This window comes from Mandrillus leucophaeus, unplaced genomic scaffold (genome assembly GCF_000951045.1).
Source record: "Mandrillus leucophaeus isolate KB7577 unplaced genomic scaffold, Mleu.le_1.0 Scaffold241, whole genome shotgun sequence".
NCBI lineage: Eukaryota > Metazoa > Chordata > Mammalia > Primates > Cercopithecidae > Mandrillus > Mandrillus leucophaeus.
The window spans coordinates 1,333,484-1,359,311 of record NW_012102488.1 but is presented as its reverse complement, the minus strand read 5'-3'; the positions used below and the strand labels follow the sequence as shown (position 1 = coordinate 1,359,311).

At 39.1% G+C, this 25,828-nt stretch overlaps 1 protein-coding gene across 1 annotated transcript; it reads right to left on the bottom strand.

Moving 5' to 3' along the window:
- Nucleotides 1-5,654: 5,654 nt before the first annotated feature.
- On the bottom strand, nucleotides 5,655-23,813 carry RCN2 (reticulocalbin 2, EF-hand calcium binding domain). Its single transcript, XM_011982671.1, is given in 9 exon segments — nucleotides 5,655-6,486; nucleotides 7,006-7,148; nucleotides 8,337-8,433; nucleotides 11,638-11,751; nucleotides 13,815-13,859; nucleotides 13,861-13,869; nucleotides 19,722-19,918; nucleotides 22,974-23,079; nucleotides 23,453-23,813. Coding segments are annotated over 9 exon segments (1,008 nt in total). The 5' UTR covers nucleotides 23,597-23,813; the 3' UTR covers nucleotides 5,655-6,333.
- Between the last annotated feature and the right edge of the window lie 2,015 nt (nucleotides 23,814-25,828).

Genomic DNA, 25,828 nt, shown 5'->3' with positions numbered 1-25,828 from the left:
GCAGCCCTCAAGGATCTTACTTTTTCTTTTTTTCTTTCTGAGACAGGGTCTTACTCTGTTGTCCAGGCTGTCATCACAGCTCACTGCAGCCTCAACCTCCTGGGCTCAAGTAACCCTCCCACCTCAGCCTCCTGAGTAGGTGGGACTACAGACACAAGCCACCATGTCCCGCTAATTTTTGATTTTTTTTGAGGAGATGAGGTCTTCCCGTGTTACCCAGGCTGGTCTTGAACTCCTATCCTCAAGCAATTCTCCCGCCTCAGCCTCCCAAAGTGCTAGGATTGCAGGCATGAGCCACTGTGCCTGGCCTTTTTCACTTTAATGTAGGACAATTGGTTTCCAGATAAACTTTTTACCTTTTCTTTTTGCCAAATGAAATTTTATAAATTAGATTTTCTCATGTCTTTAAATTTAGCAGAAGGAAGGTGGCATCAAAGTAAATCATTCTTGCCTCTTTCCTTCTGTAAGTTCCTAGTAATAGTTGTTTTGCTTTGGTGGGTTGTTTGGGAGTTTAGGAGAGTTTTGCCTAGTCATTTGGCATAATAAAGTGGAAGGGCTGAAGACTAATTGCTATATGACAGCGAGGTAAAATAACCGTAAAGTAGCTTAGTCATAGCTCAGCCTCAGCCTAGCCTCCTTACCACCATGAAGGCAGTCCATAATTAACTTCAATCAAGTTTTTCATTACAGAGTAGTCTTACAAAATAAATCACTTGCATGACATCATTTGTTGTAGACGGAACAACAAAGCATTAATTCAGACAGGCCAGCAGCTGGCACAAAAAGATCTTAGTTGATGCTTTTAGTATGTCATTGTAATGGAACAGTCTCTCTACTTAGGTTACCAATCACTGCTAATGGTGCAATAACTGAGCAAAATGGTGATGCCCTCTGCTCATTGGAACCTGGTCTTAGAAGAAAAATATCTCCATGGAACAGAAAGCAAAAGTAGGGTTTTTTTCTTTAAGGTATGAAAAATCATGATTAAAAGGTATGAGATTTAAAAAAATCCCCGTAATCACTTTAAAATAGTTTTATAAGCTCAAATGGTTTTCTTTCTACAGCTCAGGAACTAACTAGTTAATTTGAGATAAAGATAGGGCAAACTCTAGGTATTTAGCAGTACTTGTTTTTCTTTGTGCTTGGATTGAGGTTTTGTTTTTTTCCCCCCAAATAAAATAGAGACGTTTTAGTAGCTGCACTGGAGGCCCTTAGGTAATTGGTTACTAGTTATAAAAAATTTTATAGCAGGCAGGAAATCTGGCCAAATATTTATTCGACAAAACTCAAATGTTGCAGTGAAGCAAATTAGTTGTTACAGTTGTTTAAAAACTTTTACTCTAAGTGGCTTTCCTAAATCATCTTCCTAAGTGAAAAAGATCTTGTAAGTTTGAGTTGAAATTTCTCATGCAAAAGGAGGTATTGTAACACAAAAATGTTTGAGAAACAATAGCATAAATTTATCCTCACATTTAAATTGCAAAGGAATGATATTCTGGAACAGGAAAAACTGCACAGACAGACCATTAGGGAAATGCAAATCAAAGCTACAACCACGTCTCACCCATCAGGATGGCTACTATTAAAAAAACAAAACAAAAACAGAAAATAACAAGCGTTGATAGGGATGTAACGATACTGGAACTCTTGTGCACTATTGGTGGAAATGTAAAATGACACAGCTGCTATGGGAAACACCATGGCAGTTCCTCAAAATATTAAAAATAGAATTACTAGCCAGGCACGGTGGCTCATGCCTGTAATCCCAGCATTTTGGGAGGCTGAGGTGGGTAGATCATGAGGTCAGGAGATCGAGACCACAGTGAAACCCGTCTCTACTACAAATACAAAAAATTAGTTGGGCGCGGTGGCGGGTGCCTGTAGTCTCAGCTACTCAGGAGGCTGAGGCAGGAGAATGGCATGAACCTGGGAGACGGTGCTTGCAGTGAGCTGAGATCGCGCCACTGCACTCCAGCCTGGGTGACAAAGTGAGACTCCATCTCAAAAAAAAAAAAAAATATATATATATATATACACACACACACACACACTTATACACACACATATATAAAATATAGAATAATTACGTGATTCAGCAATCTCACTTCTATGTATAATATATATCCAAAAGAACTGAAAGCAGGGTCTCAAAGAAATATTTGTACACCCATATTCATGGCAGCATTATTCACAATAAAAAGTAGAAGCAACCTGTGTCCATCAAAAGGTGAATAGATAAGCAAAATGTGGTATTGCATACAATAAAGTAGTATTCAGCCTGAAAAAGGAAATTCTGGTAACAATATGGGTGAACTTTGGGGACATTATGCAAAAAGACAAACACTATATGAGTCTATTTTAATAAAGACAAAAACTAGAATGGGGACAGGCACAGTGGCTCATGCCTGTAATCTCAGCACTTTGGGAGGCCGAGGTGGGTGGATCACCTGAGGTCAGGAATTCAAGACCAGCCTTGCCAACGTGGCGAAACCCTGTCTCTACTAAAAGTACAAAAATTAGCCGGGCATGGTGGCAGGCACCTATAATCCCAGCTACTTGGGAGGCTAAGGCAGGAGAATCGCTTGAACCCGGGAGGTGGAGGTTGCAGTGAGCCGAGATTGTGCCACTGCACTCCAGCCTGGATGACAAGAGAGAGACTCCGTCTGAAAAAAGAAAGAAAAAAAAAACTAGAATGGGAGGCTAGACATGGTGGCTCATGCCTGTAATTCCAGCACTTTGGGAGGCTGAGGCAGGTGGATCACCTGAGGTCAGGAGTTAGAGAGCAGCTTCACCAATATAGTGAAACCCCATCTCTACTAAATATAAAAAATTAGCTGGGCATGGTGGTGCACGCCTGTAATCCCAGCTAGTCGGGAGGCTGAGGCAGGAGAATCACTTGAACCCATGAGACAGAGGTTGCAGTGAGCCAAGATCACGCCATTGCACGCCAGCCTGGGCAACAAGAGCAAGACTCCATCTCAAACAAACAAACTAGAATGGTGTTTGCCAGGTGCTGAAGGGAAGAGGAAAGGGGGTGTTATTGTTTAATGGATATAAATTTCGGTTTTACAAATGAAGTTCATGGAGATGGAAGGTGGTAACAATTTCACAACATTTTGAGTGTATTTAATACCATTCCACCGAACTGTACAATTAAAAATGGTTAAGATGAATTTTGTTATGTATATTTTACAATTTAAAAAATTATGAACAGTAAAAAGATCAGTGTTGCTAGGGGTTACAGGGAAGGGAGGGATGAACAGGTGGAGCAGAGAAAACCTTAGGGCAGTGGAAATACTCTATGACACTACAATGGTGGGAATATGTAATTATACGTTTGTCCAAACCCAGAGCATGTGTAGCACCAAGAGTGAACCCTAATGCAACCTATGCACTTTGGGTGATAATGATGATATGTTAATATAGTTTCATTGATTTTAACAAATGTACCACTCTGGTGTGGGATGTAGGACAGTGGGGGAGGCTGTGCATATGTAGGGCAGGGGACACACTGAAACTCTGTAGTACTTTTTGCTGTGAACATAAAATTTTGCTGTGAACATAAAACTGCACTAAAAAAATAAAGCCTATTTTTAAAACTGCAAAGGAAAGAACTAAGTAAGGCAAACATGATATGCTGGCTTTTCCTCTGAATGTCCTGGCTTCCTTTAAATTTATATCATAATCTAGACAGTCATTTTCTGTCCTGCAAATTGGCCCAATCAGAACTACGGATGAGCCAACATGTGCACATCCCATCAACTTTTCCCCTCTGAAGTTGTACCTGAAGTCAAATAATGGAAGTGATTAAGTCCTTCAGACAGAATCAGCCAATGATTCAGAAAGTCTCAAACTATTTTTACTCTCATGCTCAAGGATAAATTCAAATTATCCTAATTATATTAAAACCAAAATAAAAGTTTTATTTTAAAAGAGTCTTATTTAAAATTCAAATCCAAAAAAAAAAAAGCCTTAAAAAGAAAGTTTTCTATTTTGACTCAGCAGTAAATATAGCATCTCTGTTCAAGCGGATGATTCTTTTTCTCTGCATGCTTATAAAAAGCCAATTGTTAAATGCGAAATCTTCACTCAGTCACGGCAGGATGGGCTCTGCTGTGGCTAAAAACAAAAAAGCACAACCAAATCTCAGTGGTTTAACATACTAAAAGCTTATTTTTTCATCATACAAAGCCCACTGTGGATCCAGCTGACCTACACAGACTCAAGATCAAAGCCACTTTGATTTTGTGGCTCCATCATTTCAGCTGAGGCCTCCTGCACAGTGCTGTGGCAGAGGAAAGGGGTTTGTCATGAGATAGTCTGATAGTGACACACACTAATTCCACCCATGTTTAGCTGGTCAGAACTAGCCATCGCCTACCTACAAGAGGGCTGGCAAGTGTAGTTTTCTTTATGCTAGGAAGGAAAGTAGTACAGATACTGCATTTCTGCAAAGGATTGAAATAGAATCCATATCTGATTATCTATTCTGGCATAGATTTTGGAGAAGCTAGAGAGAAAAACAAATAGTTAACACACTAGTCAAACTGGTGATTTCAAATATGCCAGCTTCAGTGAGGCTGACAAATGACAGATGAGTGATAGTGGTAAATCTGTAATTCTTAAACTGCTATAGCCAGACATATATTGTAGGTTAAAATGAAAACCATGTACTACTTTAGATACCTGAGTAAGCAAGCACTCATTAAGGTGTGAAAGCTTACAATTTGCAAGCACACCTCACATCAGCAAAGATGCAGCAGTAGAGAGGTATATAGGTGCAGTCAATTCTATCAAAAAAGTTTCATGTCTTCTCAAAGTCATAGGTACTTGCTGAGCCCCCGGAATGCGAAGTGTGCTGTATATGAGACAACTTTAGCCTGGAAAGTGATTAAGAGAATGCATAGCTGATCTCTTCACCCACATTCTTTAAAGTGATTTAAAGAATGAAAGAACTAGAGGCCAGGCACGGTGGCTCACACCTGTAATCCCAGCACTTTGGGAGGCCGAGGCGGGCTGATCACGAGGTCAGGAGATCGAGACCATCCTGACTAACACAGTGAAAGCCCGTCTCTACTAAAAATTCAAAAAAATTAGCCGGGCATGGTGGCAGGCGCCTGGTAACCCCAGCCTGGGAGACAGAGCGAGACTCTGTCTCAAAACAAAAAAAAAAGAAAGAAAAAGAAAAACTATCTCTGTACATCAGAACTAGAAGAAAATTAACTCCTCCCTTTACTTTTCCCTATCCCATCTCCACCAAAGGTAAATAAATTGACCTACTGAATTAGGTTAAAATTGATTATCATGCTTATCAAGTATGATTTTAATTTCAGTGAAACTGATATTGAGCTCTACTGTTGGTATCTGACCAGCTATATTTGTAATTCCAACCTGCATTACTCAAGATTATTTCCAGCCCCAAACAGCAAAACCACAATTGCTACAAGACCAATTAAAATGTGTCAGTTGCACATTCAATATTATGATTGCCTTATCAAAAAAAAGAAAATGCAGCAAGAATAATCTGACAGTTTTGGGAACCACCCACATAAAGGAATGGATGAGGCAAGATAATGTACAATACCACAAAACCTGTGCTAAATTCAATATTTATCTGAAAAATTAAAGAAAAGCAAACAAACATATAAAAAGATAGGACATTTCATTTTTAATCACTCAAAAATGAAAAAGATTTGGACAATGTCAAATTCCACTCACCTTAATGCTATAGTTATACATTAAATATAATTACTATCTATACATATGCAAAAATATAAAGTTCTATTTCATACAATAAAACCCTTTATGGAAACCATTTTAAAATTAAGCAGACCTTCTCAACATTAATACGTGAGGTCTAAGTCCTTCTAAAGGTTTCTTTAAAGGTTTTTAAACAAAATGCTAAACCTAAAAACACTGTCCTGTCAGTTCCCAAATTAAATCTACTTAGAACAAAAACAAAAATTTATAGCTCAGTCACATACTACTTAAATAATATTGTTCAGGCAACTCTAAAACCCTCCATGTTTTCAAGTATGGAAATAGAACTCAAATATTCCACAATACAGTACTAAACGGATGGAGTATTTAGGAAAGACTTTGTTGTCATATGGCACAATATTAATGTTTTGTTGCTTCAATACGTTTTGAAATAAATTATCAGGTATTTGGGGTTTTTTTCCCTAAAAAACCAAAATTATAATCTACATTAAGATAATTCTGACTGTGGTAAGACTTAAGAGTGTAAAATACAACATCAACATTTTATCACAAAAGTAAAGCTGGTAACAAATTATAAAAGGAGCTAGTACTCTACTGAGACAGGCTCGGAGATTAAAGCTCATCATGATAGAAATAGTCATCATGGAGCTGTCTGCCATAATCTGTGGCTTCACTGGTGAGAAACAAGTCCGGGTTTTCCAGAATCTCTTCTTCAGAGAGCTTTTTGTCACCATTCAAATCCATTTCATCAATTAGATGAAGAGCCTTCAAAACAAAACAAAAAAGTGTCAAGTGTAATAAGTATTTTCAGCAAGATGTTCACAATTTAATGTGATCTGACTTGTCAAAATCATCCAGGTGTACAAGTACTCATTATTGTTTAAGTATCTAAAAATGTTACATGTAACCAGGTCTGTCTACTGCTTTTCCCATTATCTCCTTTCTTCATTTCTACTGGGTTCTGTCTCTCTCTACTCAAATCCAATCCAGGATATATCAAGGCAAGGCAAAATTATTATAACCTACTTTGAGTCCCTGTAAGTAAATACAAACTATTATTCTATTCACTGTACTCTCAAATTAATACATGACACAATCTTAACTTCTCTGTCTCCCTGACAATCTAAAACACTTTGTAAATTCAAAACACAGCAATGCATCAATCCCAAATAACTCCATTACTTTTTTCTTTGGCTTAAGATTTTGAACTTCTTTTCCTATCAAAACCCCAGCACCAAATCTGGAGGAGGGGGTGGAGAGAAACAGTTGTTCTGTAACACTTACCTCCTCTTGTGCAATGCCCTGATTATTAGGTACTACCCAAGGTAACAGCTCTTGGGGATCAAGCCTGCCATCGTTATCTTTGTCATAATCATTCACGAATCTGTCTTTCTCAACAAGTATCCATTCTGGATCTTCATTTGCAGCTTAATATAAAAAAACACAAATATACATACACAAGAATATCACATGTATCCAAAAAAAAGTTTGGTAGATCTCTAGAATAAAGGAAGTGAATTTAAAGTTTACTAAAGAAAGCCCAATAAAACAGAACTACTTAACTGAAAAGTCCTGACATAAGTACAAATATATAGCAATTTTCAAAAGTGACACAAGTCTAAATAACCCAGTTTTAAAATCACTGGATGTTAACACAAACTAGTAATTTTGTTAACTGCTATTTGTTCTGATATCTAGTTTTCCCAAATGTGAGGTTGGGTAATGTTTTACTGTATATCATGTTTCTATACAAAGTTTCTTACATGTTTTCACAAAGTAATGCCATGTGTAATTTTAAAGTGACTATCAGAATAAGTAAAACTGGTGACCAATTTAAAAATGGCATTGTTTGGTGTCTTTAAGCAACAGTCTGAAAAAACAGCTGCTTATATAAAAGCGAACTCTTAACTTCAAACACTTATTCACCTTCTACTAAGCTTCTGATACTGTGTTTACATCAGTATTTGTAGTATTTTATGTTTCTATCTCTTTTAAGATCCACCTGCAACAGCACAGGATTTTGTTTAAAAATTATCTACCTTCGGCCGGGCGCGGTGGCTCAAGCCTGTAATCCCAGCACTTTGGGAGGCCGAGACGGGTGGATCACGAGGTCAGGAGATCGAGACCATCCTGGCTAACACGGTGAAACCCCGTCTCTACTAAAAAATACAAAAAACTAGCCGGGCGAGGTGGCAGATGCCTGTAGTCCCAGCTACTCGGGAGGCTGGGGCAGGAGAATGGCGTGAACCTGGGAGGCGGAGCTTGCAGTGAGCTGAGATCCGGCCACTGTACTCCAGCCTGGGCGACAGAGCAAGACTCCGTCTCAAAAAAAAAAAATCTACCTTCCTTCCTTCCCCATTTAAACTGATAATAAAATTAGATTTGTTCGAAAAGAAAGAAAAATGTTTGATTCTAGACATGGAAGTAAAAGTAAGCAAGACAGTGTTCTCAGATAAGCTATAAATCCATTTGTTGAACTTGCATTACAGTTAATGAAACAAGCAGGATCAGGCACAGATCCTCATTACATTTCCTGTCGAAGAGAGCTTTCAATGAGCAAGGCTGTCTCTTTCTTCAATTCCTTTTCACCTTTCACATTCTCCCAGGTGACTTACTTGGATCCCACCTGTAATCACCAAGAAATTCTTCCAAACTAACAAATCCATCACCATTTTTGTCATGTTCTTCTAAAGCTTCTTGAATGACAAATTCCTATTCCACATTCATTAGAAAAGAAAAAAAAAAGGTACAAAATGTTCAGTCTCACCGCCATCTGATTCAATCGTACTACAGAACTTTTAGAAATAAATGATAATTATTGGAGTTCTAGTGGTGCAATCAGCTAGTAAGGTACTTATACAGGAAAAATCATTTTGGTTGTCCATGTCTTCAAGACAATCCTTCTAAACACTGGAATTTAGAAGCAAGAATAAAACCTAGAGTACTATGTAGCTTTAAATTCAACATCCTTAAGCTTCTGATATTGTGAAGAACTCCACTTTCACTCTCATAAACAACCTCAGCTTTACACTCAGGCTATTTTCTACACATCTCTCCCTCTCAAGAAAGACATCTTGTACTACCCTTGTCTTTAACTCCATTTGCCCTCTAATCCATAGACAACTCTAAAAGAGCCCTTACCTTAGAACTGCTGTTCTGCCTCCAGATCTAAAATGTGCCAGCCTGCCATTATACCTCAATCTCCTTGCTTCCCCTTCAGCAAACCTCGCCCTATCCATCCCAAACTGCCCCCAAACCTGTTCCTCCCTCTTATCAAAGCTTCTAATCAAACAACCGCTTGTTCAATGGCCAGCTGTTTCAGTACTTTCCTCAATATCTTCCTATCTCTTTTTTTCAGATGGGGTCTCGTTCTGTAGCCCAGGCTGGAGTGCAATGGTGTGATCTCGGCTTACTGCAACCTCTGCCTCCTGGGTTCAAGCAATTCTCCTGTCTCAGCCTCCCAAGCAGCTGGGACTACAGGCATATGCCACTATACCTAGCTAATTTTTATATTTTTAGTAGAGACAGGGTTTCGCCATGTTGGCTGGGCTGATCTCGAACTCCTAATCTCAGATGATCTGCCAGCCTCGGCCTCCCAAAGTGCTGGGATTACAGGCTTGAGCCACCCTGCCTAGCACCCCCAACCTTTTTTTTTTTTTAAGATAGGATCTCATTCTGTCACCCAGGCTAGAGAGCAGCGGCACAATAATAGTGGCTCTGTAGGCTCAAACTACCGGACTCAAGTGATCCTCTCACCTCAGTCTCCCAAGTAGCTAGGACCACAGGTGCATGCCACCAAACCTGGCTAACTTTTTTGTAGAGACAAGGTCTGCTATGTTGTCCAGGCTGGTCTTGAACTCCTAGCCTAAAGAGGTCCTCCTGCCTTGGCCTCCCAAAGTGCTGGGATTACAGGTGTGAGCCACCATGCCTGGCCCATCTCTGACTCTTACCTTCCCTTAACACTTATTTAGTAAGTCAACATTCCTACATATGCTTTCTTCAAAATGTTGCCCAAATCTATTTCATTCCATTGCCAGATAGAACTCTGGGCCATATTACATAATGCCTAAATTATTTCATTGCTTTTACTGGTAATTCCCCTCTTTAGTCTTCAATTGTTCCTTATTCTCCAGAGAATCAAGATCTACCATCCTTTGCCTGTCACTCTTTGGGCTCAATTAGCTTGTCCCAACTTAATTTTGGCACTTAAATTACACCCAGCATTGTTCTTAAACTGGGTCATGTATTCTGTGCCAATGAGAAATTAGAAGCTTCACAATGGCAAGAGAAGTAGTATTAATAACAGTGTCTTACCACTGAGCTATGGAGAAAAATGTATCTGTAGCCTTGTTATGCAAGGCAGCAGGGTCTACCATGACACATTAAACAAAAAGCTGTATCTCCCCTCCTTGAAATATCCAGGGAACCACGCCACGTAGCTGGAGGCTGATGTCATGCAACAGACTTCAATATAAATGTTTAGTCTCTTTTTTAAAAAGCTATTTGTTACATTAGTCTTTATTTTCCAATGTGATGGTTTATGCTTTCAAGCCTGGCCAAGTCACAATCAGGACTCAGTTAATGTTTGTTGAGTTAAACTTACAATTCAACAAAAGTTTTGAAAAACTGGTACTTCTTTTAAATACTAAAGGGACAAGAGGACTCATTATGCTTAAAATTGCAAAAACATTACTAGTTATAAGCAGCTGCACCCCTATCAACCCCATGAAGAAGAATCCAAACATGACGTTTTTCCAGACCAAAAGCTTTCATAAGTGATGCTGTAAATTAAACAGAAATCCTAGTATTACTAATATTGAAAAACCAAAAAAAAGTCTGAAAGCTACAAAAGGATAAGGAAGGCACTGAAGGTAACATAGTTATGAGAGAGAAAATAGCCTGAGGAAGCCTGCTGCTCACACATAGTACAAAGATTTTAAAATTCAGTCCTTCACCTTCTCCCTCCCAATAAGCAACTTCGCCACCACCAGAAAGCCTCCTTACCACTCCTAATTTTAAGTGCGGAGAATTAGGATCATTTTAAATCTGTGTATCTCTTAAAATTCTGATTATACGATTTATTTTAACAACTTAATGAACAAGTTTTAAAGTTTTGGTCACTTGGGAACATAAATTCATACAACCACTATGGAGAACAGTTTGGAGGTTCCTCAAAAAACTAAAAATAGAGCTACCGTATGATCCAGCAATCCCACTGCTGGGTATATACCCAAAAGAAAGGAAACCACTATGTCAAAGAGGTATCTGCACTTCGATGTTTGTTGTAGCACTGTTCACAAAAGCCAAGATTTGGAAGCAACCCAAGTGTCCATCAACAGATGAATGGATAAAGAAAATGTACATATACACAATGGAGAACTGTTCAGTCATAAAAAAGAAAGATCCTGCAACAACATGGATGGAACTGGAGATCATGTTAAGTGAAATAGGCCAGGCACAGAAAGACAAACATCGCATGTTCTCACTCATTTGTGGGATCTAAAAATCAAAACAATTGAACTCATGGACATAGAGGGTAGAAGGATGGTTACCAGAGACTGGGAAGTGTTGGGGGAGGGGGCGCTAAGAACAGTTAATGAGTACAAAAAAAATAGTAAGAATAAATAAGATCTACTAGTTGACAGCATAACAGGGTGACTACAGTCAGTAATAACTAATTATACATTTAAAAATAACTAAGTGTTCACTGGATTGTTAGTAACACAAAAGATAAAAGTTTGAGGGGATGCATACCTCATTGTCTATGATTTGATTAGTTCACATTGCATGCCTGTATCAAAACATCTCACGTATCCCATAAACATACACACCTACTATGTACCCACAAATATTTAAAATATATTTTTTTAAAGTTTTGGTCACTCAGTAATTCTCTTAAAAATGTTTCTTTCTTACCGTCATATAATCAACTTCTTCAGGATGCTCAAAAGCAATAAATTCTTCAAGACTCAAACCGGGACCTGAATCCTGGTTAGCTTTTTCAAATCGCTTCTTGTCCTTTAAGTGAAGCTTTGAAAATTAAAATTTCTCATTAGTATACCACATCATTTTAAATACTTTGAAAAATACAAACTTTGTGAAATTTAAAGTACATTCCAATCCATTATCTCATTTATCTTCACATCATCCCTTTGAAGGTGAGCTACACAAATACATGTATTAAAGGCAGGATAGACTCACAAGCTCTAGAGTCATATAGACCCAGACCTGAATTCCAGCAATGCCACTTACTAGCTGTGGTGTCAGCGCAAACTGCTTAACCACTCTGGTTTCCCATCTATCAAACTGGGGTAAAAATCTCTAATAAGCAATTGGGATGAGAATCCCTACCACACAATTAATAAACCTTAAGTATTAAGTATTTAATGATCACTGATAGAAAAGCAGATTAAATGATTTGGTAAGTCAGAAATACAGCTAAAAATACTGAGCATGGCATAGTGGCACACGCCTATAGTTCCAGCAGCTTGGGAAGACTGCATGAGCCCAGAAGTTCAAGGCCAGCCTTCACACCACAGCAAGACCCTGACTCAAAAAACAAACAAAACTACTGAACTTGGATCCTCCCTATTCTTTCTACAGTACTATACAGTCTACTTTAATAATTAATCTCAATACTTTTTTGAATGCCCAAAAGTCAATAAATTTATACCACATATTAAATCTTGGTAGGGCTTTTAAAAATTGTTTCTGGTCCTCTAAGTGACTTTTCAAAAATACATTATTGTTTCAGAAAAACAGTCTTGTTATGTTGAGACTCTCATAATATTAGCATATGTACCTAATATTTGGAAATCTTTTCCTTTTTTTTTGGGTGGGGAGATGAGGTCTCACTGCATCATCCAGGTTGGAGTAGTGGTGCAATCTCAGCTCACTGAAACCTCCACCTCCCAGGTTCAAGTGATCCTCCCACTCCAGCCTCCCAAGTAGTGGGGACCGCAGGCGTGTGCCACCACACCCAGCTAATTTTTTGTATTTTTGATAGAGATGGGGTTTCACTACGTTGCCCAGGCTGGTCTCAAACTCCTGAGTTCAGGCTCTCCACCTGCCTCAGTCTCCCAAAATGCTGGGACTACAGGCATGAGTCACCATGCTCAGCCTGGAAGTCTAGTCTTAGTAGGCTCTTTATAGTGTTAATTCTGTATATTCAGATATAAATACATCAAAAGTTTAAATGGATCCCATGCAGAAGTTTAATAAACACACATCCTTTTCTACTTTCTCTCCCATCTTCCCCTCCGCCCCCCTTTTTCTAAATAATTCGGCAGCTATCAGGGACAAGGCTGCTTTTGATAAAATTTTCGATGGTAATTCTGTAACCAAGAGCCTTGGGAGCCAATAATGCTATATTGCTAATCCTGTGTAATTTCTGTTTTAAGAATTTCTGGGAATACCTTTCCTTCCTATAAACTGATATGTATTAAACTGTGCATTTCTTTAAAGCACAATTTCAAATATTTTAGAAGCTTTTAAGTGTTTCACTACTGAATAAAAATGCCCTTTCCAGTTTTCTAGAATAACAAAGGTCAGGTAGCAGTCATTTACCTAAACACTAGTTCTTTTACAATTACTGATTTACAGCGGAGAGGCTCACCTCTTTCCCTAAAGAATTTGTTTTATTAACATCTAGACTCTACAAGCCAGTTATATTCACCCAATCATGACAGAAAAAAAATAATAACTTGTTTCCAAATAGCTCCTTTTAACTTAATGTTTCATAATTTTAAATAACTAGACCAAATAATTTGTATTTTATGTTCAGTTTTAACACGGAAAAAGTAGACAAACAAGAATTTGAGGTATTCTGCTGAGTCAATCAAATTCTTTTTGAATAAACCATTATTCAAAATACCAAGTACTTAGATTTCCTTATGAAAGAACCCTTCACTTTGGAGCAAAAAGGTCCATGTTCCAGGAGAAGAGCTAAATTTGGCCAAATTTGCCTATGGAAAGAAAGGATCTCTTTCAACGAGCTGAGATTTCTTTTAAAAAAAAAAAAAAAGTGAAAGGAGTAGCTTTCTCTGGTTCACATTTCATGGCCATTTGAAGAACACGAAATAAGAATAGCTCACATTAAATCGAAGAAGCCAAAAACAGAAAGACTGTTTTATACAAAGTGGCAAATTCCTAAAAAAATAACAAAAAAGATGGTCAGTTTCATAAAACTTCAACACTCTTTTTCTTCTATATAAAAACCTTGTATTCTAGTAGAGGGTAAGTGTTATGTATAGTAATAAAAAAGCTACCATAATCATTTATTTTTAGATGACAACAGAAACTTATGAGGAACAAAACTGCCATCTTTTGGTAGACTAATGATTCTACATGAGGAAATATATAATGTGTGATACTAGAACAAACGACTAGGTCTTAAAAATTCTGATTAGCCATATGCAAGGTTATATCGTACATAAATAAATACTGCTTATACATGCACATTCAGCAGTCATGCCTGTAATCCTAGCACTTTGAGAGGCCGAGGGCAGATAACCTGAGGTCAAGAGTTCAAGACCAGTCTGGCCAATGTGGTGAAACCCCATCTCTACTAAAAACTTAGCTGGGCGTGGTGGCACACGCCTGTAGTCCCAGCTACTTGGGAGGCTGAGGCAGGAGAATTGCTTGAACCTGGGAGGCGGAGGTTGCAGTGAGCCAAGATTGCAGCCTGGGTGACAGAGCAAGACTCTGTCTCAAAAAACAAAAACAAAAATAAAAACAAAAAACACTTGAACTTTTGCCAGATGGGTCCCCAAACTTTAATTATCCTATGTTGACTATAACTGTTCTTTATATTGTAAAGAAATGCTTCTTCAGGCATTTCACAGCCTGAAAGGGTTCTTTATTCTCTATATGAAAACTTACTAAATGTAAGATAAAATTCAGACAGGGCATGGTGGTTCACGCCTGTAATCTCAGCACTTTGGGAGGCCAAGGCAGGCAGATCACTTGAGGTCACGAGTTTGAGACCAGCCTGAACAACGTGGTGAAACTCAGTCTCTACAAAAAAAAATACAAAAATCAGCCAGGCATGGTGGCATGTGCCTACAGTACCAGCTACTCAGGAGGCTGAGGCAGGAGAATCACTTGAACCTGGGAGGCTAAGACTGTAGTGAGCTGAGATGGTGCCACTGCACTCCAGCCTGGGTGACAGAGAGACTCCATCTCAAAAAAAAAAAAAAAAAAAAAAAAAAGGTGAAGAGTTCAGATATCAAGCTGACTTTTGTTAACAGACTTTCGTATAGAAAACTTTATTTTATTCACATATCCAATTACTTTTTATGATTATTTTATTTAAGGTATAGTGTTTAGTCTATAACTGAGACTGATTGATTCCTCATCCTTTATTTTTTATTTTGAAAAATAATGCACTGGGTTCATCTTTACACTCCACATCAGTTTTTAGGACATTGTTATTTTTTTTTAAAGAGACGAGGTTTCACTATGTTATCCAGACTGGCCTCAAATTCCTGGGCTCAAGCAATTCTCCTACTTCAGCCTCCTGAGCAGCTGGGACTACACATACACACAGGAAGTTACTTATAGCAAATTCTAAAAACATATGATTAGAACTTCATGAAGATAGAGACATATTCCTAGGCTGTCAAAACAAAAAATAACCAAAAGGACTCCCATTGAAGTGTTCATTTTAGGGATCGATCAATTCCTTTAGGCTGTTAAGATTCATCTAATTCATCCTTTAAAAGAAGAGTGTTATAATCAACACGTTCTAAGTAGCTGGTAGGGAATGCAGAATTAGAACCAGACACCTTTTAAAAGAACTGTTCATAAACAATTTATGAGTCATGTATCTCTTCAAGGTGAAGATTTTCTTCTCAGCACCATCTATTATATCACCCCCTTCTAAGAATACAGGAACACGCACTTCTTATTTTTTAATGGGAGAGTAATTAAGTCTTTTGAGTAACAAAAAAATAAAAATAGAAAACACAATTAGAATCTAATTCCAGCAAGATTTTAAAATACTGTATTTAACTTCTCTGTTGTTCCTAGGAAGGGAAATCATACCATACCATGCTTTGGTTTTAGATAAGTTGGTTTAAGATAAGTTAATTCCTATAGTAAATGAGGATACTTAATAGACAAATGATCCCAAATCTCATTATCACCACTCGTTTTTCCTTTAGTATTTACAAGTAGAAAAAGAATGAGTTTTACTAACTTTAGTCCACTATAGAATGAAGACCCAAATAAAAACAAAAGATACATTTTCCCCTTAAAAAAGAAAATCCTAACTAATCTAAAGGTGATAGTTAACAAATGCATAAAGTTTTAAAAAGTTGATTAAATATAAATTTATGTGAACTGTAAATGCTTTCTTCAACAATATTCTTTTAAATCAAAACAGAACTGCTTATCCCTCCAACTGCTACCATTTATTACTATTTATCCACACTATTATAATCCTAAATAAAGTAGAAATTTTTATTTATTTTTTAGAAACGGGGTCTCTCTGTTGCCCAGGCTGCAGTGTAGTGGCATAAATATGGCTCACTGCAGCCTTGACTGCCTGGGCTCAAGCAATCTTCCTGCCTCAGCCTCCCAAATAGCTGGGACCACAGGCATGGACCATCATGCCCATCTAATTTTTAAATTTTGTTTAGGCATTTGCTAACTATACAGCTTTAGATTACTTAGGATTTAATTTTTAAGGAGAAAATGTATCCATAGAGATGGCGTCTTGCCACATTGCCTAGTTGTTCTTGAACTCCTGGGCTCAAGTGATTCTCCCACCTTGGCTTCCCGAAGTGCTGAGATTACAGGTGTGAGCCACCACACCTGGCCTGAATGGGAATTATTATCCTCATTTTTGGAGATGAGGAAACTGAGGCACATGAAAGTTTAATAACTTACCGAAAGTTACACAACTGTGAAGTGCTGGAGCTAAATGTGAAGCTAAGCAGACTGGCTCTGAGGATGGAGCCCCAAACCTCCACATTGATGGTGTAGTTATTAGCAGATAATTAACCAACTTAGAGTTAGTGGTGGCTTACAGAGTTCAAGTGGCCAATATGATTCTAAATAAATAGCACATTTAGAAAGCATTTACCAAGGAGGGAATGGAGTGTTATTGTTTAACAGGTACAGAGTTTCAGCTTTGCAAGATGAAAAGAGTTCTGGGGATTAGCTGCACAACACTGTGAATGTACTTAGCACTACTGAATGGTACACTTTAAAACAGTTACAATAGTAAATTTGTTATACACTCCTCCCTCCATATTTGTGAGAAATTGGTTCCAGAACCTCCCTCAGATACCAAAACCCAAGGATGCTCAATTCCCTGATATGAAGTGGCATAGTATTTGCATATAACCTACACATATCTTCCCAAATATTTTAAATCATCTCTAGATTACTTATAATACAAATTACAATTTAAATGAGGAGTAAATCATTGTTACACAATATTGTTTAATACGATAAATTATGGCCACAATAAAAATTAAAAGGTATATACCATAACAGGATAAGTTAAGAAACAGAAGAGCCTTGACTATTTTCCAAGCACCCTTGACTAATGTTTTGGGACAGTTTGCAACAGCATGTTTGATTTTATTTTTACTTTTTTCTACACATTAAAAGCTATCTTTAAAAAATTCTTGGTGATACTCTAATTACCCTGATTTGATCATTATATTATATGTTTGTGTGATATCAAAATACCACATGTACCCTGTATGTAAATACAACTATCATGTACCTATAAAAAATATTTTAATTCTTTAAAATTAGTTTTCAAATACAAAAGTATTTGATACAGCAATTCCTTAAGCTCACAGTCATTTCTGTTGATATACTTTTAGTTTAATAGACTTCCTAAAAGTCTTGAAAAAATTTTCTACTAATTCCCCAATAAAATTAGTCTTCCTCAGTTCTGCTTAATTAAGAAGCATATATTTCAACAAATTAAACCATGAGACACATTAGAACTCATAGTGATAATAAATTTTCAAAAAATGAGTAATTTGGGGCTAGGTGCAGTGGCTCACACCTGTAATCCTAGCACTTTGGGAGGCTGAGGTGGGTAGATCGCTTGACCTCAGGAGTTTGAGACTAGCCTGGGCAAGATGGCAAAACCCCATCTCTACAAAAAAAATACAAAAATTAGATGGGCGTGGTGGCTCCAGTGTGAAATCCCAGCTACTTGAGGGGCTATGTTGGGAGGATCGCTTGAGCCCAGGAGGCAGTGAGCCAAGATTACACCACTGCACTTTAGCCTGGGCAACAGAGTGATATACTGTCTCAAAAAAAAAAAAAAAAAAAAGAAGTAATTTTAAAGAGTGTACTCACTATGAAAAGTGGTACTGTGGTTTCTCAAAAAATTAAAAATAGAATTACCGTATGATCCAGCAGTATCACTTCCGGGTATGTACCCAAAACAATGGAAAGCAGGATCCCATAGAGATCTGCAAATCCCAAATCCAAGATGCTTCAATGAGCATTTCTTTTGAGTGTCGTGTCAGTGCTCCAAAAGTTTCATATTTTGGAGCATTCTGATTTTGGAATTAGGGATACTCAACCTGTACATACAACAGAACATTACTTTGCCTTAAAAAGGAAGGAAATTCTGATGCATGCTACAAAATGGAATAAACTTGAGGACACTATGTTAAGTAAAAATAAGCCAGTTACAAAGAGACAAATACAGTGTATGAGTCTACTTAGATGAGGTACCTAGAGTAGCCAAATTCAGAGACAGAAAGTAGAATAGTGGCTGCCAGGAGCTAGTGGGAGGAGGGAATGGGGAGTTATTGTTTAATGGGTAGAGAGTTTTCGCTCTGTAAGATGAAAAGAGTTGGGGAGATTGGTTGCACAACACCATCAATGTACTTAACACTGCTGCACTGTACACTTTAAAATGGTTACAATGGTCAATTTGTTACACAGTCCTCCCTCACACATTCCTGGGAAATTGGTTCCAAGACCTCCCTATCAAAATCTGAGAATGCTTAAGTCCCCGATATAAAATGGTGCAGTATTTGCACATAGCCTACACACATCTTCCTGAATACTTTAAATCAGGGACCCTCAATCCCTGGGTCGCGGACAGGTACTGGTCCGTGGCCTGTTAGGAACTGGCCCACACAGTCAGCGGTGAGTGGTAGGCATTACTGTCTGAGCTCTACTCTGCCTCCTGTCAGATCAGGGGTGGCATTACATTTTCATAGGAGTGCAAACCCTATTGTGAACTGTACATGTGAGGGATCTTGGTTGTGTATTCCTTATGAGAACCTAATGCCTGATGATCTGAGGTGGAACGATTTCATCCTAAAACCATTCCTGCCCCCTCTGCCACACACTGTCCTGTGGAAAAATTGTCTTCCATGAAACTGGTCCCTGGTGCCAAAAAGGTTGGGGACCTCTCCTTTAAATCATCTCTAGATTACTTATAATACAAATTACAACTTAAATGAGAAATAAATCATTGTTATACTATATTATTTAAGGATAATCAAGAGAAAAAAGTCTGTACATGTTGAGTAGAGACACAGTGTTGTTTTTTTTTTTTAATACTTACTTTTTTAGATACTTACGATCCTCAGTTGCTTGAATCCACAGAGGTAGAACCTATAGATTTTTTCAAGTGAGTATATAAAACTACATGTTTAAAAATGGGAATGGGCCATAATGGTCTTCTTAATAAAGATAAAACTGATTGTTCAATGATATTAAAATATTGAGATACACATTCAAAACACATTTAAAAAGCAACTCTGGAAATGAGGACAATTAAATGATGCAGCTAAGAAAAAACATACAACGATCATGTAGGTAATCTAGAACAAGAGTCCTAAATCTGGCCAGAAAGGAAGTCATCAAAATGACTGCTGAAGTGGAACAGGTGATTTCCTAGAGAACAAGACAATCCAGCCTACGACCTCAGGCCCTCTTGTGCTCATTCATGCAGGAAGGTAAAGTGAACTGACATGATCAAAAGGAACAGCTTGTGCACATGAACTCACCTTCCTAAAGGATTCCTCTTCTGCATCATCCAGAGCAGTGTTCTCATCAAAGTCAATTACACGATCATACATCTGAATGTTATATTCATCCCATGTCACAGTATCATCACCGTTTTTATCATATTCAACAAACTGTTGTTTTGCTTCTTGCATAGCATAATGCTTAAAAGACATCTGAATCCATGAACTGAGTTCACCTATAAGAATTTCCCAGAACACAACGTATGTGACGTTAATTCTGATACTTAAGAGTAAGGATTTCCAAACCTGTGAAAAGGTAAAATCTTTGATGTTTGCAAATACTGAGAATTGGCCTAGTTGTATTAATAGAAATGGGGTAGGAAAGAAAAGGTTGTTTAGAAGAGCTCATGGAGCTTTTTTTTTTTTTTTGAGACAGAGTCTCGCTCTTTCACCCAGGCTGGAATGCAGTGGCGCGATCTTGGCTCACTGCAGCCTCTGCCTCCCGGTTCAAGCGATTCTCCTGCCTCAGCCTCCTGAGTAGCTGGGACTACAGGTGCGTACCATCACGCCCAGCTAACTTTTTATATTTTTAGCAGAGACGGGGTTTCACCATATTGGCCAGACTGGTCTCAAACTCCTGACCTCGTGATCCACCTGCCTCAGCCTCCCAAAGTGCTGGGATTACAGGCATGAGCCACTGTGCCCAGCTGGAGCTTCTATACTATAACATATGATCTAAATATAATGTAAGCTCCGTAAAAGTTTGGGTGTGTTCTGTTCACTGATGTACATCAACTGCCTAGAAAGTTCCTGGCTCTGTAAGTATTTGTTGAATGAATTACCAACTGGCCAAAATAGCACTTTACTTTAAAAAAATCTTGCAGAAAACCTATCCAAAATCTTGCAGAAAACCTTTGTTAACTACCACAGATCTCTCAGGAAGCATAAATATTTTGATAGCTATTTATTTTAATATGTATTATAAAAAATAGTGTTTTATATTTATGAAGGCGATACAAAGTCTTCCTTTAAAATAAATTTTATGTGAGTTGAATTAAAACTATATTAAGAAAATAATACATGGTTAAGTAGATACGGCCTAAATTGTGAAAAGGTATTCAAGTGACTAAGAACACTGCTTCAGTATATTACCTTTATATATGTCGTAAAACATCTGGAGGAAATTTTAACAAAGTTATGGGTAGTGATTTATGCCCTTCCTGCAACAGCTATCTGTCTTAACTTGGTACCTGAAGGCATGGGAAAAAAGTTTCTAAAACTCAAATGTCCACTTCTGAATCAACTTTAAAAAAAATCTATTCAGCTGGGCTCAGTGGCTCACACCTGTAATCCCAGCACTTTGGGAGGCTGAGGCAGGCGGATCACCTGATGTCAGGAGTTCAAGACCAGCCTGATCTCGGGTAAAACCCCGTCTCTACTAAAAATACAAAAATCAGCTGGGCATGGTGGCCAGCGCCTGTAATCCCAGCTACTTGGGAGGCTGAGACATGAGAATCACTTGAACCCGAGTGGCAGAGGTTATAGTGAGCCAAGATCACACCACTGCACTCCAACATGGGTGACAAGACCAAGACTCTGCCTCAAAAAAAAAAAAAATCTATTCATAGAAATATTTACTAAACTACATTAAAGGAAACAGGGAGGGAAGAACACGAATATTTGTTAGGACAGCATGAGTATACCATTTATCAGGTCCCTCCATACTTGTTGCCTCTAATCTTCAAAACAATGCAATTATAATCATCACTATTATACAGGTGAGAAAACTGAGGTTCAGAAAAGTCCAAGCCTTCTTAACTAGTAAGTAGCAGAGTCCAGATTCAAACCTGTTTGGCTTCAAAGCCTAAGCTCCTACTGAGTTTTGCTACCTCTTAACATCTGATTCCAGACCTAGCCCTCAAAGAGTAAATTGCCAAAATTATCTTAAGGGTCCTCAAGTAGAATGAAGGCTTTTGTAAGCACCATGAGTCTTTCTTCTAGTTTATTTAAAGAGATCATAATGGCATAGAAGAAAACAGAATGGAACAGGGATCAGAAAGAAATGTGGGTTCACACTTCAGCTTTGCCATTAGGGGGTAGTTTACCATCTCAAACTTTTCTTCTCATCTGTATAATGAATATTTGGACTAAAATTTTTCTAACTTTAAACTTCTTAAAACCTTACTATTAAATATTTGAACATATCTAGGTCTTACCAGACAGGTACCACGCAGTCTTCCAAATCAACGTGTTGTGTTCTTTGATTACTCTAGTATAACCAAAGATTGACTTATTCTTACATTGGATAATCAGAGTCCAAAGGTTTTGCTATTATTGTCTAATTAAGTGGAACAAAAAAGCCCTTAATCTTCCAGAGGGTTCCAACGTGAATATGTCATTGACAGCACAACTTAAATTTGCCAGTTTTTTTCTCCAGCAACTTCATTCCTTGATGATGAACAGCATTTAAATCAGAGTTACAGAAAAACAGCTACCTTAAGAGTCACAGTAACAACCTGAATTTTTCTGAGGGCCCACTTGGAATGCTGACAGGGTACATCATTTGAATTGAACAATGGGGAGAGACAATTGCACAGCAATTTATTTAGCACATTCTTTTAATAGTCTGCGCATTTCATTTCTGACTAGAGAATTTACCTGAGAGCACTCAGATTTTTTTTTAACTGAAGGATATTAAAACCTGAAATAAGAGCAGGACACCTGGATTCTAGTTCTAGCTTTGTCACTTATTTGTAGAAGGCACTTATTCATGTGCTTCATTTCTTCATCTCCACAAAGTGATGTGGACGAGATGATCCTAAGGCCCCTACCAGCTCTAATATTTTGGTATAATGTTGTAATAAACGTAATTCACAGGCAACAGGTCTTTTTCTACTTGCTTACAAAAAGAAGCAAATTCCTAAAATTTAAATGAAGCATATATCAAAAGAGCAAATTATTTACTGCAGTAAAGTTTTGGGGCATATTTCTCTAAAATGAATCATATTGTTGACACTAACAAAAGACATGTGAGAAAGAGGGTGTCTCAAGGTGTGACCTGCACATAGAGTATAGGGTCAATGATGTTTATATATAACTGGAGAAAGCACCGAGTTTTACTTGGTTCTCAGGGTCTAAAGATTTGCAGGTATAAAACCTATTCTCCATGTCCTTTTTTCCTTCTCACAGGACTTCCAATTTGGGACACTAGCAATCTATACATTCAGCAGACACCCCTGCTTAACATGTTTGTGTTTGTCTCCATTGTTAGTTGTGTAGGGCAGTCCTTACTTTCAGTGAGAAAGCCATCTGAGTCCAAGTCGATTTTCTTTATGATCGCCTGCAGTCTTTTTTGCTGCTCTTCGTGGCCGAGTTTAACATACTCATCCACATCTTCCTTTGGGGGAAAGGACATACAGGAGGGCCAAGCATTACTATCAGTGGGGCAAAATGGTGGAGAAAAACAGGGCTACTAGAAGACCCCCTTGCCAAAGGGTTTCGGGGTCACCCGCACCTGCACTTCAAGGCCCCTACTCCCTACACACCCTCCATGATCTGAGGGTAGAAGAGATCCAGCTCTTGGGCCGTGCTATCTCCTCAGGCTTTCCAGGCCCCGGGACCCCCAAAGAGCGAGCGCTGCGCCACCCGGCCCCCATTGTCAGGTCCACCTGGCCAGGCCTCGCCCGGCCGCCCCTCTTTGTCCCGGGACAAAGCCCGCGGCGGCGGCGGTGCGAGGCGCGGCCCTCCCAGCACCGGCCTGGCCGCCTCACCTGGACGCCCAGCAGCGCCTCGCGGTCGTAGTCGCTGCGGCGCTCGCCCAGCGGGTAGTGCAGCTCCTCGGCCTTGCCGGCGCCGGCCGCCGCGGCGCACAGCAGCAGCAGCCCCAACGCCGCGGGCCTCGGGCCCAGCCGCATCGCGCCGGCCCGCGGAGGACACCGAGAGATGCGAGGAGGGAGGCGGGCGGGGGCGGCGACCGGCTGCGATGCTCCGCGGGCTGCTACAGAGAGGCGGCGCGGCGTACGTTGCAGGCGGAGGGAACGAGAGGCGGAACCTGCGGTGGTGGCCACAACGCCCAGGGACGTGCCGGGGGCCGGTCCACCAATGCGGTGCGGAGGCGCGCCAGGAGGAGGCCTATATGGCCGGCGCCGAGTGGCGGGGCCAGGCCGCGCCGCTGATTGGACAGCGGGGTGCTGGGGGCGGGCTGCCGCGATGTCGGGGTCAGCAAGCCACCCAGAGAGCTCCAGGAGCCATGCTGGGACTGCAGACAGGGGAGAGCCCCACGACCCGCGCCTTCTCTTTCCCCCGACACGCTTCGAAAAGCACGCCTCCACCCCACTCCTGCCCTGTCTTCCCGTCAGCCTTGTTCCTGCCATAAACTCCTGGTCCACTCCATGTGTCACTCCTACTGTCCATCAATGAGAGAGGCTGGAGGTTTCTGTGACAACAATACAATATCGAAAAAAATTGCCTGAGGAATCGGCCAACAGTATTCTTTCCCAGTCTTCAGTGTATCTCTACTTACTTATTTTATCAGAGTAGGACGTACAAACTCAGGAAGTGCAGCTAGATGCTTGTATCTGATGCTCAGTTTCGTGATTTACAAGTTACATAACCTTGCTCATTTCTTGGCCCCTGAAAACTTGTTTGCTCATCTATAAAATGGGCATAGTAATAAGACTACCTTAAAGAATTGTCGTGAAGATTAAATAATGTCATGGGTTTAGAACAATAGCTGGCACATAAGTGTTCAGCTTTCATCCATGCAAGTACAGAAACAAAAGATGATTGCACAGAAGGAATAGCTTGGTAAGTACCTAGCAAAACCTTTAGGGACAGAATGCCTATACACATGGCTTCTATTGCATATCTATTCACGGGTTTATGTAATTTCTTCACCTCATCCTGAACACATTAAACTCTAAGGAATTTGTAGGCTGCAGCTTGAGCCCTTTTCTTTATTGATTGCTCCACTTAGGATCAGGCCTTTCACACAGAAGAAAAGGCTTTCTGGGTCCTCTTTCATTTCTCTCAGTCTCTGGATTGGGAGCAAGAATTCTGTTCCAAACTGCAAAACTGAGTGGGCACAAGTCGCAGAAATTTCCTGGGTTGGATTGAAATGTATTGTTTGGTCACAGAACATTGAAAGAGTCACAGAGCAAAGTGTAAGTTCAATCTTTCCGATGTTATAAAGATCAACGAAGAACAAAATTTTAAATTTCAGAGTATAAATAAAAGCAAATTTTAGAGTTGATTTCATTAAACTAAAAAGAAAACCCTTTATTGCTGGATTTTAATTTTCACTTCCGTTTGGATTTTAAGGAAAAAAAGAGAAAAATGTCCCAATTTAATATAAGGAACTCTGCTTTGTACCTGTTGTTCTCCAATAAGTAAAAGGTAAACTTTGACCAGCTCCCGGTGTGACTCCAATTACAAAAGGTAGGCTACAAGGTACTGTGGAAGTTCTTCTAAACTCAGGAAATCCACAGATGGGAGTTTTGGGGGCCAAGGGAACTTAATGATATCTGAAGAGACAATGGAGTAAACAGTATCAGAAGTCTGGGTTCTGTCTTCAGCCCCTAAACAGGTTGCTTTTGCTCCTTGGGTCTATTGTTTTCATCTGGAGGAAAAGGATTGTGTTATCTCAGTGGATCTTAATTTGAGATCTTTGGGTTCCTAAGTGGGTCCCTGCATGGTTTTCAGTGGTGTGTTTATCCCAAAATCTTTGTGCATGTGTATATTTCTGGGGAGGAAATCTATAGCTTTGCTTTTATCAGAGTTTCAAAGGATCCATGTGGCAGAAAAAGTTAAGAGTCCCTGAAGAAGGCTCTGAGCAACTTTTTGACTCTTAAAATCCATGATTTTATTGGGATTGTTTGGAAGCAGATTACAGTAAAGGCCTATGCTTAAAAGAGGCAAGACTGATCCAATGTCATTACTTGTGATTAATCCATTTTACTCAGGGAAAAATAAATATCTAAAATAAGTAACCTGTGTGAAAAAAAAGTGTTATGAGACTCCAAAGATCAATTTTCTTGACCTATAAAAGCCCACAGCACATAGCAAAATTGGTTTTATTTATATTTTTATTGAGGTATAATTTACATAAAGTACACAAATGTTAAGTATACAGTTGATCTTTTTTTGGA